We start from the raw sequence: 15,246 nt of genomic DNA, 5'->3' as shown, positions 1-15,246 counted from the left end.
GGGGGGGGGTAGTTGACAATACCAATTACTGACGATGTGGACCTGGAACTCTTATTAGTGGTGAAAGTGTAAAATGAAACAATCATTCTAGAAGTTGGCAGATTCTTATAAAATAAAATGTTTATATGTATAACTATCCTATGGTCTATCATTACTATTCCTTAGATTTAGCTATGAAAAATGACTGTTCACTGCAGCCTATTCACAACAGCTCCAAATTGGAAACAACCCAAATATCCATCAGTAGGAGAATGTATAGTCTGGTGTTTAAAAAAAAAAAAAAAAAAGAGGATGAACTACTGAACATCATGAATGAATCTCAAAAACATTATGCTAAAAGAACGGAATCATACTATGTCATTTCATTTACATGAAGTTCAAGAACAGATTATGTTTAATCTATAGTAAATAGAAATTAGAACAATAGTTGCCTATAGGGAAGAGGGTAAACTAACTGAAGTGAGTACAAGAGAATTTTGGGGGTGATGGAACATGGAACTTCATTAAATTACCTCTTTATTTTGGTGCACACTTAAAATTTTTATAATGCAAAAAGATGGGCTAGAATTATCTTTCCCGCTAAAGAATAATCTCCAAGACATATTGTTGGACAAAAAAGGACTATATAGTAGGGTACATACAGAATACAATATTCCATATTAGTGGAAGTAGAGTGCTCACGAAAGTAAGGAATAGTTCTGAAAGGATACACAAAAAATGGTAACAGAGGTCACCTCTGGGGAAGAGAAGTGGGGGGGTACTGTGAGATATTCATAATATCTACTTCTGTGCCCAACTGTAATTTTTTTCCACATATATATTTTTTTAAACTAAAAAACAAAATGGCAAATGGTCCTGAGATCAAAAAGTTCCAAAGTACAAAAAATCATAACCCACCTACCCTTCAACCTTCTCCTAAAAATATTTGTGCATCCTTCCAAGAAAAAAATTAAGTGGATGTATAAATGTGTATGTGTATCCACACACACACACACACACACACACACACACACACACTCACACACTCTCTCTCTCTCTCTCTTTGAATGTTATTAAAGAGACAGTGTACACATTATTCTACACCTAGATTTTTTTTTATTTAATATGGAGAGTTTTCACATTAAGCACACCTATTCTACATCATTGTTTTTATTTTATTTTTAAATATTTATTAAAAAAATAAATGTTTATTTTATTTTGAGGGGGGGGAGAGAGAGAGAGAGAGAGAGAGAGAGAGAAACACACACACCAAGTGCATGCAGAAACAGTGGAGGGGCAGAATGAAAGGAGAGAGAGAATCCCAAGCAGGCTCCACGTTCAGCACAAAGCCTGACAAAGGGCTTAATCCCAGGACCCTGGGATCATGACCTGAGCTGAAATTAAGAGTCAGACATTTAACTAACTGAGCCATCCATGCACCCCTTTATTTTTTAATGTTTTACTTTATCTTTCTTGCTGTCTTTCTTTTTCTTTCTTTCTTTCTTTCTTTAGTAATCTCTACATCCAATGTGGGTCTCTTGATCTCAAGACCCCAAGATCAAGAATCACAGACTCTACTGACTGAGCCAGTCAGTCGCCCCTCTACTGCATTGTTTTTAATTGCCATGTAGTATTATTTTTAAAAAATTTTTTGAGACAGTGTGAGAGGGGGAGGGGCAGAGAATCACAAGTAGGCTCAGTGTGGGCAGTGAGAGCTCAACATGGGGCTCAATGTCACGAAACTGCGAGATGATAACCTGAGTGGAAACCAACAGTCAGATGCTTAACTGACTGAGCCATCAGGCTCTCTGCCATGTAGTGTTCTCGTGCATGGATTTTCAGAATTTTATTAACTATTTCTCCACCAGAGACAGGGAACTTCTGGACATTTCTACTACTGCAAATGGTGCTATGATACATATACATTATTACATACTTTTGAGAGTTTCCTAGATGCAGAATCATTGAGTCAAAAGACATTGACATTTCAAATTTTGTTATATATTGAAACACTGACTCCTCCGAGTGACATTTCAAATTTTGTTACATATTAAAACACTGACTCCACCAAAAAGAATGTTTCAACACCCCTATAAACTGCTTGAAAAGAGTCTGTTCCTTCAATTCACTGCCAACACTGGCATTACCATTTATAATGGGCTGAATTATGTCCCCCCAGAATTCTTATGCTGAAAACCTAATCCCTAGACACCTCAGAATGTGACTGTATTTGGAGACAAGAGTTTTAGAGAGGTGAATAAGTTAAAATGATGCTGACAGGGTGGGCTCTAATTCAACTTGACTGGTATCCTTATAAGAGGCAATTTGGACACATGGAAAGACATCAGAGATTTATGTACTAAGAAGAGACCACATAGGGACAGAGTGAGAAAGTAGCCATCTACAAGCCCAGGAAAGAAGTCTTAAAAGTAACCACACTTGCTGACCCCTTGATCTTGGACTTTTAAGTCTTCAGAATTGTGAGAAGATAAATTTCTGTTTAAGCCATACAGTCTATGATATGTTATCATGGCAACCCTAGCAAACTAATACACCACCTTTAAAATTTTTTTATTTCTTGTATTACAAAGATTTGCCTTTAGTTTGTTTTTTATTTAACCCTTTATTTAACATATACCTATATAACTCTTTCTGTTCCCTCTTACCATGAGGTAAGCACTGTTCTGCCCTTTATAAATGTTTACATTTAATACTCCTAATAATTCTACTTGGTAGGCATTATTACTCTTATTTTAGAAATAAGGCAATTGGGGCACCAAGAAGTTAAATAAACCTGCCTGAAATGACAATTTTTTTTTTTTTAATTTTTAAAAAATGAGACAGAGAGAAACGGAGCATGAGCAGGGGAGGGCAGAGAGAGGGAGACACAGAATCGGAAGCAGGGTCCAGGCTCTGAGCTGTCAGCACAGAGCCTGATATGGGCCTCAAACCCACAAACCGTGAGATCCAGACCTGAGCTGAAGTCAGATGCTTAACTGACTGAGCCACCCAAACGCCCCTGAAGTGACAATGTTAATAGAGTTAAGCTGAGAACCCAGGAATTCTTGCTCCAGAATTTATGCTCTTAGCCACTCTAATATTTGTAGAATTATTTGTTATGCATGTATAATTTTTATATAGTTAAATAAATTAAGCTCTTCCTTTATGAATTATGAATTTCAATACCCCCTTAGAAAGACCTACTTTACTTGATAGTTTTAAATGTTTTTATTTTCTTTAACGTTTATTCATTTTTGAATGACAGAGAGAGAAAGAGCCTGAGTGGGGGAGGAGAAGAGAGGGAGACACAGAATCCAAAGCAGGCTCCAGGCTCTGAGCTGTGAGCAGAGCCCAATGTGGGGCTCTAACTCAGAGACCATGAGATCATGACGCGCGCTGAAGTTGGATGCTTAACTGACTAAGCCACACAGACATCCCTTTACATGATAACTTTTTTAAAAATCCTTCCATGTTTTACAGAAAGTTCATGATTTCAAGTTTTACATTTGGAATTTCAATTAAACTAGGATTTGTTTGAGGAATGACACAAGAAATTATTTTTTCTTTCCACTGATTTTTAAAAATTTTTTTAAATGTTTATTTATTTTTGAGACAGAGAGAGACAGCACATATGCTGGAGAGAAGGCAGAGAGAGAGGGAGACACAGAATCTGAATCAGGCTCCAGGCTCTGAGCTGTCAGCACAGAGCCCGATGCAGGGCTTGAACCCACAAACTGGGAGATCATGATCTGAGCTGAAGTCGGAGGCTTAACTGATGGAGCCACCAAAGGTGCCCCTTTTTCCAATGATTTAAAATGGCATTTAATTAATATACTTATTCTCATAACCATTTGAATCTATTTGTAGACTCTATTATTTTTATTTTACTTTAAATGTTTATTTGAGGCGCCTGGATGGCTCAGCCGATTAAGCATCTGACTTCAGCTCAGGTCATGATCTCACGGTTTGTGGGTTTGAGCCCCGCATCAGGCTCTGTGCTGACAGCTCAGAGCCTGGAGCCTGCTTCGAATTCTGTGTCTCCTTCTCTCTCTGCTCCTCTCCCACTCATGCTCTAACTCACTCTCAAACAAACTCATTAAAATAAATAAATAAACTCATTATTTATTTAGAGAGAGAGTGCACACAAAAGCAAGGGAGGGTCAGAGAGAAAATCAGAAGCAGGCTCAGTTGCTGAGAGTGCAGAGCCTGATGCAGGGCTCAAATTCAACCGTGAGATCATAACCTGAGCCGAAGCCAGAAGCTTAACCAACTGAGCCCCCCAAGTGCCCCTCTATAATATTTATTAATGTTATTTCTTCTCTAATTCCAAACTCTTAGTAATTATTAAACCACAATATGCTCTAATATCTGTTAAATCTAATTTTTGCCTCTATTTTCTTTTCAATCATTTCTTGGCTATTCTCACAGGTTAATTTCCCCCAGAAAAACCCAAGTATCAGTTTGCCAATGTACTGAACGTGTGCCAAGAAAGATGGTATGCATTTATAAATATTAATAGCTCGAGAAACACTTTAAGGTTCGTTAAACATACACTTCCACTTACTGACGAAAAATTCAGACATAGACATATTAGCTAAATAAGTCAGCCAGGCCCATAGTGCTTCTTAGAAGAACCACAGGTTTCTCAAATCTTAATACCAGGTTCTTTGTATGGTTGGAAACTAGAGCCAAAGGTGGTATCGTAAAGCAACAATGAGACAGAGGACTAAGTTTAGTCCAGCTTCTGGCCCAGCTTCTTTTATTCTCTTCCGACGTTTCTCATCTTCAAAAGGTAGGAAAAAACAGTGTGCCTAAGCACCCAGTTCACAGAGTCAGAACTCTGAAGTGTAGAAAAGGTAAGGCAAATGGATAGATGGACAGTTCTAAGCAAAGCCAAAGTACTGACATCACCATAACAACCATGCACATAATTTCATACTTGCTTAGTTTTTGAAACACTAGAATTTTGGAAAGTGAGTGTTGTTATTTACGTAGCAATAGCTTTTTACCTAAAATTAAAAAAAACAAACATTTAAAAGACACGACCACGACCAGATCCCAGCTCTTTTACCTTTTAGGCCTCTCTTCTAGAAAAATTCTTAAAATGTGCATAGGCTCATAGTATCTCGCACCTATGCCTGGTTTGTCTGCCAGAATTAAACATGATTTTATCTACTATGTTCTTTTGGGATCCCTTTACCTGAATGCTGCTTTCTTCATCTTCCCGGGGTGACTGGGCAGGCATGACTTCCACATCTGAATTATCAGATGAAGTATTACGCTTTCTCTTTTTACCCACCACAGGGGTGATGGTGCTAAAAAAGGAAAAATCAAATTCACTCTCAGTGAGGGCCAAATTTATTTAGGAGATAAAAACTATCATTAATATAAACCATCGTATAAGAAACTTCCTGATAGAAGGGGACACACATAGCTATGCAGTAAGGTTTTGAAAAAAGACCTTTACATCAGATTTGACAAATCCTTGCTACTACTCTACGCACAAATACCTGAAGAAAGGTGGCTAAGACATCAGACTAAATACTGGACTAAGAATTGCAAAGCCTCACTTTGGTTCCAGTTCTGTCACTAGCTGGACATGAGCTTCCTTATTTATAAAATAAACACTGATGATAATACCTGGCTTGACAGTTGAGGGTTAACTAAGATAGTACATTGGAATTTTTTCTTCAAAGCTGAGAAATCTTCTGCAAATATAAAGCACTGTTATAATTCCACCACAAAGCCTGAAGAATGCCAGGCAGCAGAAGCTAGGGAAGAAAGGAGGGCAGCTCCAAGACATGGACGGGAAAGAGGGGATGCTGAAACGTGACAAGCCCTGGCTCTGGCAGCACCGCTTCAGGCTGACACTGGCTGCTGAAACCTTGCCTAGTTCACAGATGATGAGATGCAAGAACAGGGCAACTACATCTTCAGCAGCTCTTTTACTGAGGTGGGTGGTAGGGGGATAGTGAGAAGTCTCACACCACGCGGATATAAAATCAGGAAGACATATAAAAACATAGTCAGCTTTTAACATAACTCCCGACACAACAGTTGGCTATCTTTCCTGGGCCTTGGTGTTTCGCTTTCAAAATATGCTAATTTGCAAATTTCTGTTTAACAAATCATATAAGCATTGGGGACAGAGGAAAAAAAGGCCTTATTATCTTCTATAGATAGATTATCTTGAACTATATAACTGCTAAATACAAGTAATTCCTCTCAACAGTTACTTACTTACTTACTTACCTATTTATTTATTCTAAAGATTTTTTTAATGTTATCTCTACACCCAACGTGGGAGTTCATACTTAAAACCCCGAGATCAAGAGTCAAATGCTCTAGCGACTAATTTAAAAACAAGTGCACTGGGGGTGCCTGGGTAGCTCAGTAGGTTAAATGTCCAACTTTGGCTCAGGTCATAATCTTGTGGTTTGTGGGTTCAAGCCCCACTTCTGGGCTCTGTGCTGACAGCTCAGAGCCTAGAGCGTGCTTCAGATTCTTTGTCTCCCTCTCTGTCCCTCTCTGGCTTGTGCTCACTCTCTCAAAAATAAACAAACATAAATTTTAATGTTTATTTAAAATCAAGTGCACTGCCCTCAACTGTCCCAACAAAAAAGCAGAGGGGCTGTACTCACTTCAGCTTACTCTTGCCCTTAGTTTTCGAGGTCCCGGATGTTTTGCTCTTCTTTGGCTTTTCTTCCTTGAGCCTCTCCCCACTGCTCTTCTTTCTGCGTTTCTTTTCACCTTCTTCCTCAGGCCGAACACTGGGCAACTCATCCTCATTTAGGACTCGAGGTATGTTCTGCTCACCCCGGGCACGGGCCCTAGCAATAGCTTCTGCCACAATCCGATTTGCTTTCTCTTGTTTCTTCTGGTGCTCCAGCCTGCGGTTCTCCTCCATTCCGATCTTGCCCCCCGTATGAGGAGCAGAGCTTGCTGGAGAAGACAGAGCTGCCACTTCACTGGCACTTAGAACTTTAACCACGGACAGCCCAGAGGAGGCCCCTTGGGAAGAACCAGCCTACAGAAATAAAAACACTAAAATTTCAACATGCTTGTAGCTAAATGGCCTAAATAAAATCCAGCTCTAAAGCAAATAGGCTAGAAACTTTTTATCTCTAATTCCTCAAGAACCAGGTTCAGACCAAGTCTGACTGAACCTAGACACATTTAAAACAAACCAAAAAAAGGTGTTTTTTAGTGGGAAGGAGACAAGAAAAGGCAAGAATTATGCCAAATTAAACTTCAATATCCTTTAGCCATGCTCCTATAGACATTGCTAATGTCAGTACCCATCCCCATTATTCTAGAAAATCTTCCAACATTATAACCAATACTAAGCTCTAGGCCAAAAGTAAAAAAAATTCAAATTCTACTCTAAGTCTACCTTTACCTTTCTGAGAGGAAGGGGAGGTGGGGGAGGGAGGAGTGATAATCACCAGACCTCTTTAAAACAACTTTCAAGTGAAAGAATATTGTCATTCATTTTTACTCCACAATAGTAGGAAATGATTATAAATAAAACAGTTCAAAGACATCTGTTAGACAAATCATCTCTTATCCCGAACCCAGCAATAACCCTCAAATCTTTTCATGATAAAATTAAAACAAAATTTCCACTGGTAAAAGGAATAGAAGACTGCATTTCAGTTCAGGGGTGTGACTCTAGAGTGAACCCACGTTTAACAGTGAGTGGTTGTGGAGGGTGACAGCAAGGGGCCAGGAGGTCGGTCCTCCCTGCTCCCTCTGGAAGTCTCACCTGTGGCTGCAGCACCACCTTGAGGGGCACTGAAAGTCTTTGCCCTGGGCTCTGTCCCGGCCCCATGATCTGAGCCTGCTGCACAGAGGAGAGAGTCACTGGCTGGGTGGAGGGCGGCGGCGGTGGCTGCGGCTGCGATGATGGAGGCTGGGGTACGATCTGGATTTTCTGCTGTGGCTGTTGCACCTGCAGCTGGATAGTTACTACTTTGGCGGGCTGCCCCTGAGCATTCTTGGCTTGAGTCAGGGCTGCCAGCTGGTTGCCCTGTAACACTATCTTGCCTGGTAGACTCCCTAGAACGACATGCCGGTGTCCTTGGGGACCTCCAGACTGTGGCTGCTGGAGGACCAGGGTGATGCGTTTCGATTCACCCTAGAGTGAAGAAAGGAAATTGCAAGAGAGGCACAACATTAAAGAATGGTATACTCTTAAATATTTACACTGGTCTTCCTCATCCTAGAACCATAAAAACTCAAGAGTCAGAGGACATAGTACATTGTATCTTGTCCACCCTCCTAGCTGTCCTGACTGAGTCTTCTATCACCTCTGCCTAGTGGCTATCAAGTCTATTTTCGACAAACTCCTCATGGAAGGCTATCTTCTAAGGTAGTCATTCCATTTTTTGGTAGTCTGTTAGAAGTTTTTATAATGCACCTCTTCATACTTTCTTTCCTCTGGCCCTACTTATTTTAATAATACCCCTCTCCAAACTCTTTTAGTCCTTTATTCAGAGGCTAGAACCTCTACTTTCTTACACTAGAAACTAGATTTTTCACTATGTAAAGGAGCAGGACAATCTCCATAATACGACCAGGGAAAACTATACATTGCTTCTGTAAATCTTGCAAATATAAATAAATAATAACTCTTTGTTCCCACAGCATCCAATATTTCTCATAAAACTTTATATCATACAGTACTATTAATTCTTGTTTAATGTCTGCCTTCCTGGCAGACCATGAGCTCTGTAAGGACAGGGGCTGTGTCTGTCTTGTTCAGTGCCAACTAGGCACAGTGTAAACATGTAATAAGAGCTCAAAGAATGTTAACATTAACTGCTTTTGCCTAGTAAGTAGTAAGTATAGGGTTGTCAATATTAACTTAAAAAAAAAAAAAGCAAAGAGAATTTAAACAGGATTTCCTAGAGATATGTCTCATGTGCTCTCTTCTCACACAGTTGCTGGGCCCTCTACTAAACCAAAATTCACCTCCCCCTTTCACTCAAGTCACCTGGGTAGGTGTAGAGGTCAGTGTAACTGCAGGCTTCAGTGGGGGCCCTGTGGCCCCAGGGTTTCCAGCAGGAGCTGAACCCTTAACTGGCTGTAGGACCAGCTGCTTTACTGGTCGGCTGGGCTGGACAATGCGCTGAACAGTAGCCTGGTTCCCAGGGACCTTGGCGGCCAACACTGTATTACCAGAGACAATGGAAACACCTGGTCGAAGGGGAGTGCCGGTTAGCACTTTGGTAAAAGTAACTTTTCCACCATTGGCTGTGCCAGCAACCAGGGGCTGAGCTGTGCTGGTGATACCTTGGGCCTGAATTTGTGCCACATGGGCACCAGTGACTGAGGAACTTGGTGGGGCTTTAAGGATAACAATCTTAGGGGCTGACTGAGGTGGTTGCCCTCCAGCACTACTGGAAGAGACAGCTGTGGCAGAGACACCCATGAAAGGATTCCCTTGGCTCAGGATCTCCTGGCTCTTGGAGACCTGCAAAAGTCCTGATGTTGGCGTCGATGTCTGTAATACAGGTTGGGCTGGCTGCTCCTGGCTGACGGGCTGAGTGGTATAATCATGCAAAGTTAAAGATTCTGGAGCTGGAGCTGTTGATTCTTTGGGAAGTTCTGTGGGGGCTGTCTCGTCTGGTGGGGGGACCAGGTCACTTGCTGATGAATTCCCCACATCACCAGCTCCACCTTCCTGGTTCATCTGATCCAAGGAGTCCAGAGAGCTTGGCAGTCCAAGGGCTTCCTCAATGGGGTCTTGTGTGACCTGGTTGAAGCTGTCATCAGTCAGAGAGTCCAGGCCAAATAAATTTGGGTCATCGAACAGATCCATGATGGGGTCTGCCATCTTGGGAAAGCAATGGAGGGTACTTTCCCAACGTCTAGGGAGGGAAGGGGAGGGGGGGTACTGGCTCTCCCCTCCCCTCCCCTATTAAGAAAAAAATGTACACAATGGAAGAGGACTACTCTTCAGGTAAAGAGGCAAGAAACAAGTGCATGTCAGATTGTCCTGACCTTCATGGAGCAAGATGGCTAGGTCTTCAGAGGAAGATGGTGAAACTCCTGTTATGAGAAGACAAATGAAAAATAAGCAAAGTTGGTGCCCTCAAAGAAAATCTCTCCTTCTTAGGTACTACCCTTTATATCAACTGGCATCGGAATAATAAGAGAAGAGGGAAACGTGAGGTAATCTGAGGACAGAGACACAGCAAAGAGAACACCCACATTTTTGCTTCAAACTAAATCTATAAAAGAAATAAAACAACCCCCTTTTTGGGCTTACACCTACACACTCTGAAGCTTCTGTCTGTCAAGATCTTTTAGCTGTCTGTGTCCATTTCTTTATAATTATCATTCTTGGGTAGAGATCAGGAAATTTAACATTCAATCACCTTCTATTTGAGGCTAAGTTGACAGAACTTAACAAGATACCAACAACATTTCAATGAGTGTAGATAAAGGTTTCTGAATATACTGTATTTCATAAATCTCCCTTGTATTTTACATGCTTTTACTTACTACTGGCAAAAATAACCACTTTTAACTAAAGCTCACAGTATAATCTTGCTACACTTGGGAGTGTAATTTTACCAGGAAGTTTCCCAAACTTTGTGCTAATTAACATATCAATCTATACATACTCTTTCTGTAATTCCCTTCCCCCCTTTCTCATATTTAAGATCAAAAACTTCTTTGGCAAAGAATTCAAAGAATTGTACATTTTCATTCTACCTATATTCCCAACTTTCTCTCTCACCATTTCCTATATACACCCTATATTCCAGGCCAACTAGACTACACAGCTCCCCTGATGTGATTCCTATCTGCGTGACTCTGCCGATTATGCTGCAGCTTCTGCTTACAGCACCCTCACCCCACGCCCAAGCATCCCTCCCAGCTGAAATCTTTCCCACCCTCAAAGATCTTCTTCTACTCTAAAAGGTGAGCCCTGAACCTTTGCCCCTTTAACCACAAAGCAATTTGTGATGACTTGGCCCTTCCACCTTCCTTAAATACCCATCAGTGTTATTTGCACCTTATTTAAAGCACTTATATTTAATATTTTACTAAAATGATCAGTCTCTTGTCCATATCCTCTGAAGGCCCAAATGGTTCCTTTGTGCAAATTATAAAAAGCTGCCTGCTCCTTAAGATGCTTGTCTGCCATCTGCTGGAAATTGTCATACCAAACATGTTATCAATGATGATAATGAATATGTGCAAAGCACAACCCTGCACAATCCTGCATGTAGCCCAGCTGCTCTTTCCCCAAGAGACAAAAAGTTCCCGGATGGTAGGAACCACATCTTATTTATCTGCAGATCCCCAAAAGAACCAGGAGGATATTGCATACTCAGCAGCTACTAAAAAAAAAAATAGTTAATGAATGTATTTGCTTGCAGTATACAGAATAAACGATTCAGTCCTTACAAAAATTCAATACTATTTCCTATTTTAAGAGAAGACAGTAGTTTCCCTTCTTGGAAAAACTGTCCTACAAATAACGGAAAGCATGTTTACTAAATCCAAGTCTAAACATAAAAATGTTAGAACAGGTTAAAACTAAAGCAAGGAATTGTAAGCACATCATCATATAGCTTAAATATATTAAAACTTGGCCTCTGTTTGTTGTATATGTCAACACTTGACAATTCAGGAAAGCCTTGCTTGATAAGACCTTCTGTCTTAACTTTTAAAAGATACCAAAGAAGAAATTTGTCAGTGGTGCATAGTACATAGACTTCACTAAAGATTTTTCCACACAACCCACAAACTCTTTTTCCCATCCTCAACTTATCCCAGTTATCCTTATAACACAGTGTCATGTGGGTAAATATCCCAGAAACCCAGGTATAAAGAGAATAGACTGATCAGTACTTGGCATATCAAAATTACAAAATACACAGAGCATCTCCACCAATGTTAAACAAGATCTCCCTTGCTTCAGTAATTGTATACACTTCACATCTCCCCCAGGATCCAGATCACTTCCTACTTCTAGCTAAACTATTCCACCAACTCACTTCAGCTTCTCCTATCTAATAACTGTCCCAAAGTTGCTCAAAATGACAATCAGAAAAGTTATACATATTTCTTGATTTAATAAAAATTGACTCTATAGTTTTAACTACCATCAGCTTTTGTCTAGCTATGCCCTACTTTGCTGCTGCTTTTCACTGTCACAGAGGTTGCACTAAATATCTAACAGTTATGTGTCATATAAAAACTATAATAAAAGTTTCCAATAAGTAGAAGTTGATAAACTGACTCTTCTGCCATGGGGTATTTTGTCCTTTCCACTACCCCTTGCTATTTATTACTCCAAATGCTCTTCCTTTCCTCCATAGCAGTTCAATCAGAGAGAGAAATCTCACCTTTTTCATGGGAAAAACAGAGGCTAACAGTTTCTGAAATATTTCCTTACCCTCATACAACTCAATTATAAGTTTTCAAAGGTCAATCAATGCATTTATCATTTATCTCCCTTCCCAACTTTTGGGCCAAATTTCTTCTTCCCCTGGTTTAGTCTGGGCCCAATAGTTTAAAATCATCACCAGCGGGGCCCCTCGGGGGCTCAGATGGTTAAGCGTAAGAATCTTGATTTCAGCTCAGGTTATCATCACAGTTTGAAACATTGAGCCCTCTGTCAGGCTCTGGGCTAACAGCATGAAGCCTGCTTGGGATTCTCTCTCTCCCTTTCTCTCTCTGCCCTTCCCCTGCTCATGTTCTCTCAAAATAAATAAACTTTAAAAAAAATTTTTTTTAAAGGGGCACCTGGGTGGCTCAGTAGGTTAAGTGACCAACTTTGGCTCAGGTCATGAAGCCAAAGTGAATTCACGGTTTGTGAGTTCAAGCCCCTCATTGGGTTCACCGCTGTCAGCGCAAAGCCCGCTTTAGATTCTCTGCCCTCCCCCCGCCCCTTTCTCTGCCCCTCCCCATCTTGCATGCTCTCTCTCAAACATAAATAGAACACCAAAAATAAGTAAGTTTCACCACCAAGTTTCACCACTTCTCAGTCCTCTCACATCAACTCACCTCTACTGACCTAATTCATCTTGCATATATATTTTTAATCCTAGTCTCTTGCTTCTTTTCTAACTCCCATGTTTAAGTCGTCCTTGACTCTCAAAAGATGAAACCTCCCAACAAACCTCTAATTTTCTTCACCCCTCCTTCTATTACTGGTTTGTGGGTCATCCTGGCTATATCCACATCTGGTCTATCCTACCAAACTCATCTACCCATGAATTCTCTTTCTATGGTTCAAATCCTGGTAGTAACAATAAATAAATGTTAAGCATTCAAATATATGAAGCACTTAGATATACCTCAATAAAACAACTGCCTAGATAAAGAAGTCGTACCAGACTTTTTTCATATTGAGAATGAAAAGCTGGTCATGGCCTATCATTGCCCCAAAGAGAAACATGTATAAGCTCAAAAGGAAAAAAAGACAAGAGTTTGATGATTGCACTTAGTCACTTTCTGAAATTTTAAACTAATGACTGAAACCTTGGGGGGCGGAGGGGGGGTGGAGTTGAGGAGAAATGGAACATGCTAACAAGTTAGAATCCAAGGCTACCTATCTATAATCCCAATATAACAATTCAGTTAATGCTAGACAAATACTTCATATAATAGCTTTTCATTTCACCTCCAACTACTCCTCCTCCATGTAAGGCTAAGCCAATGTTCTTCGGCAGATTTATCACCTTTACTGTAGCTCTTCTTGGTTGTGTTTGGTTTTTTAAGGAATCTACAGATTATAGGAATCAAATTCTCCTATTTTCATTTTACAGGTCTTCTTCCCCCAGCCTGTTTCAAAAACACCTTGTTTTCATACTACTGTCTACTTTCTACTATGAAAACAAGGACTTTGTTTTCATACTACTGTCTACTTTTGATTGCAGTCTTCCCACACCTTTCAATAAAGCAGTGATTCTCAACTAGGGGCTAGGTATGTGCAGTTTGAAAATGTGTACTCAATGCCATAATTTTATATTTATCAAATGGAAAAGGAAAACATATCTCATTGTTTAGGTTATTTATACTAAGTAAAACCAAACAAAATCTTCTTGGCCACTGAGGATCTGTAAAAGACAAGAGGGGGGGGAATGGGCAGGGGAGGCAGAGGTGAGAAGCATGCCTGGCTTGGAAGGGTTATCAAACATCTCTTTGGTAGGATAAGATTTCCTATGGTCTCCCAAAAGGGAGTTTATCATTATATGTTGTTTATGATGGATGAGAAACACTGCAATAGAGATTAGTCTACCTGTCTAATAGATACAATTACATAAAATGAACTAGACATCCATTCTGCAGCCTTCTCCGAACTGCCCATGCCACAGTGACACATACTGACCTTTTTTTGGTAACATGCACTTCCAGAAAGTACCACCCATGCCCACTTAACCTCTTGACTGCTCAAAGATTCAGAAAACAGCAAACTATTTTACTTCAAAGTATAAATCTTGTTATTGGAAACTGTATCCTTTCAAGAGGCTCAGCTGAAGACAGACATATACACATGTTATTGAAACACAGATAGGTAGCAGCAGCTTAATCTAAATGAGAAATCCCTTGCAGATAAAATAACCGGAAGGCCTAAAATAAAAATCACCAACATAATTTTTGAAAACAAGAATTTAAAAACTGTACCATGGAGACATTTGTAAGACCCAGAGAGTCTTAAATCTTATAAAGAAATGGAAAATAAGTATCCAAAGTGAGTGTAATCACAACTTAGGGTCCGCAAGAGATCAGGATGGAAGGACACAGACCCTAAGAAATGTAGCTATTAACTTGGAGCCACTCAAAATTTCCTCAAGAAGATCAAGATCCTAGGCCATCTTCTATATCTTCACCATTCTCAATGCCAAATGTGTGGCTACTCTCTTTTGTTTTCCCAATTTCTTAAGGAAAAAGCACTCGCCCCTCAACCAGGGGTATGGACATTTGGGGGCAAACATGGCTGGTAAAGTGAGCCTTCTGAATAAACAGGGAAAGTAATATAGGCAACTATGAAAGCTAAAGCATGTACGTATATTCAGGGATTAAAGGAAAAACTACGAAAATTATGTACTCCTACGAAATAAGCGAAGAGGAAAGGTAAGGAAGTGAGGGGTTGATTGAGAGGGAAACGCTATTGGAGGTGGGGGTGGCGGGGACCCGGGTACATTACCTGCTCATACTGCCAGGGTTGGTGCCAGTAAGGCCCATACAGCAAGGGGGGAGGGGGGGAGATTTCAGGCAACTGGCGCCTCCAAAATGGAAATA

General features: G+C 40.3%; 1 protein-coding gene across 6 annotated transcripts in view; it reads right to left on the bottom strand.

Moving 5' to 3' along the window:
* The window catches only part of CHD8 (chromodomain helicase DNA binding protein 8), a 61,094-nt gene that overhangs the window by 32,001 nt on the left and 13,847 nt on the right, over positions 1 to 15,246 (bottom strand). For 4 of the 6 annotated variants that reach the window (XM_029951531.1, XM_029951528.1, XM_029951530.1 and 1 more), the window contains exons 2-5: positions 8,975 to 10,032; positions 7,745 to 8,116; positions 6,621 to 7,006; positions 5,180 to 5,294 (exon numbers count right to left, since the gene is read on the bottom strand). In XM_029951531.1, the coding sequence (XP_029807391.1) occupies positions 5,180 to 5,294; positions 6,621 to 7,006; positions 7,745 to 8,116; positions 8,975 to 9,817 (1,716 nt within the window). In that variant the 5' untranslated portion in view covers positions 9,818 to 10,032. The remainder of the gene's footprint in view (positions 1 to 5,179; positions 5,295 to 6,620; positions 7,007 to 7,744; positions 8,117 to 8,974; positions 10,033 to 15,246) is intronic. The other 2 variants (XM_029951532.1, XM_029951533.1) reach the window with 1 other exon arrangement.

Source organism: Suricata suricatta, chromosome 9 (genome assembly GCF_006229205.1).
Source record: "Suricata suricatta isolate VVHF042 chromosome 9, meerkat_22Aug2017_6uvM2_HiC, whole genome shotgun sequence".
Lineage (NCBI taxonomy): Eukaryota > Metazoa > Chordata > Mammalia > Carnivora > Herpestidae > Suricata > Suricata suricatta.
This window is presented reverse-complemented; position numbering and strand designations above follow the sequence as displayed.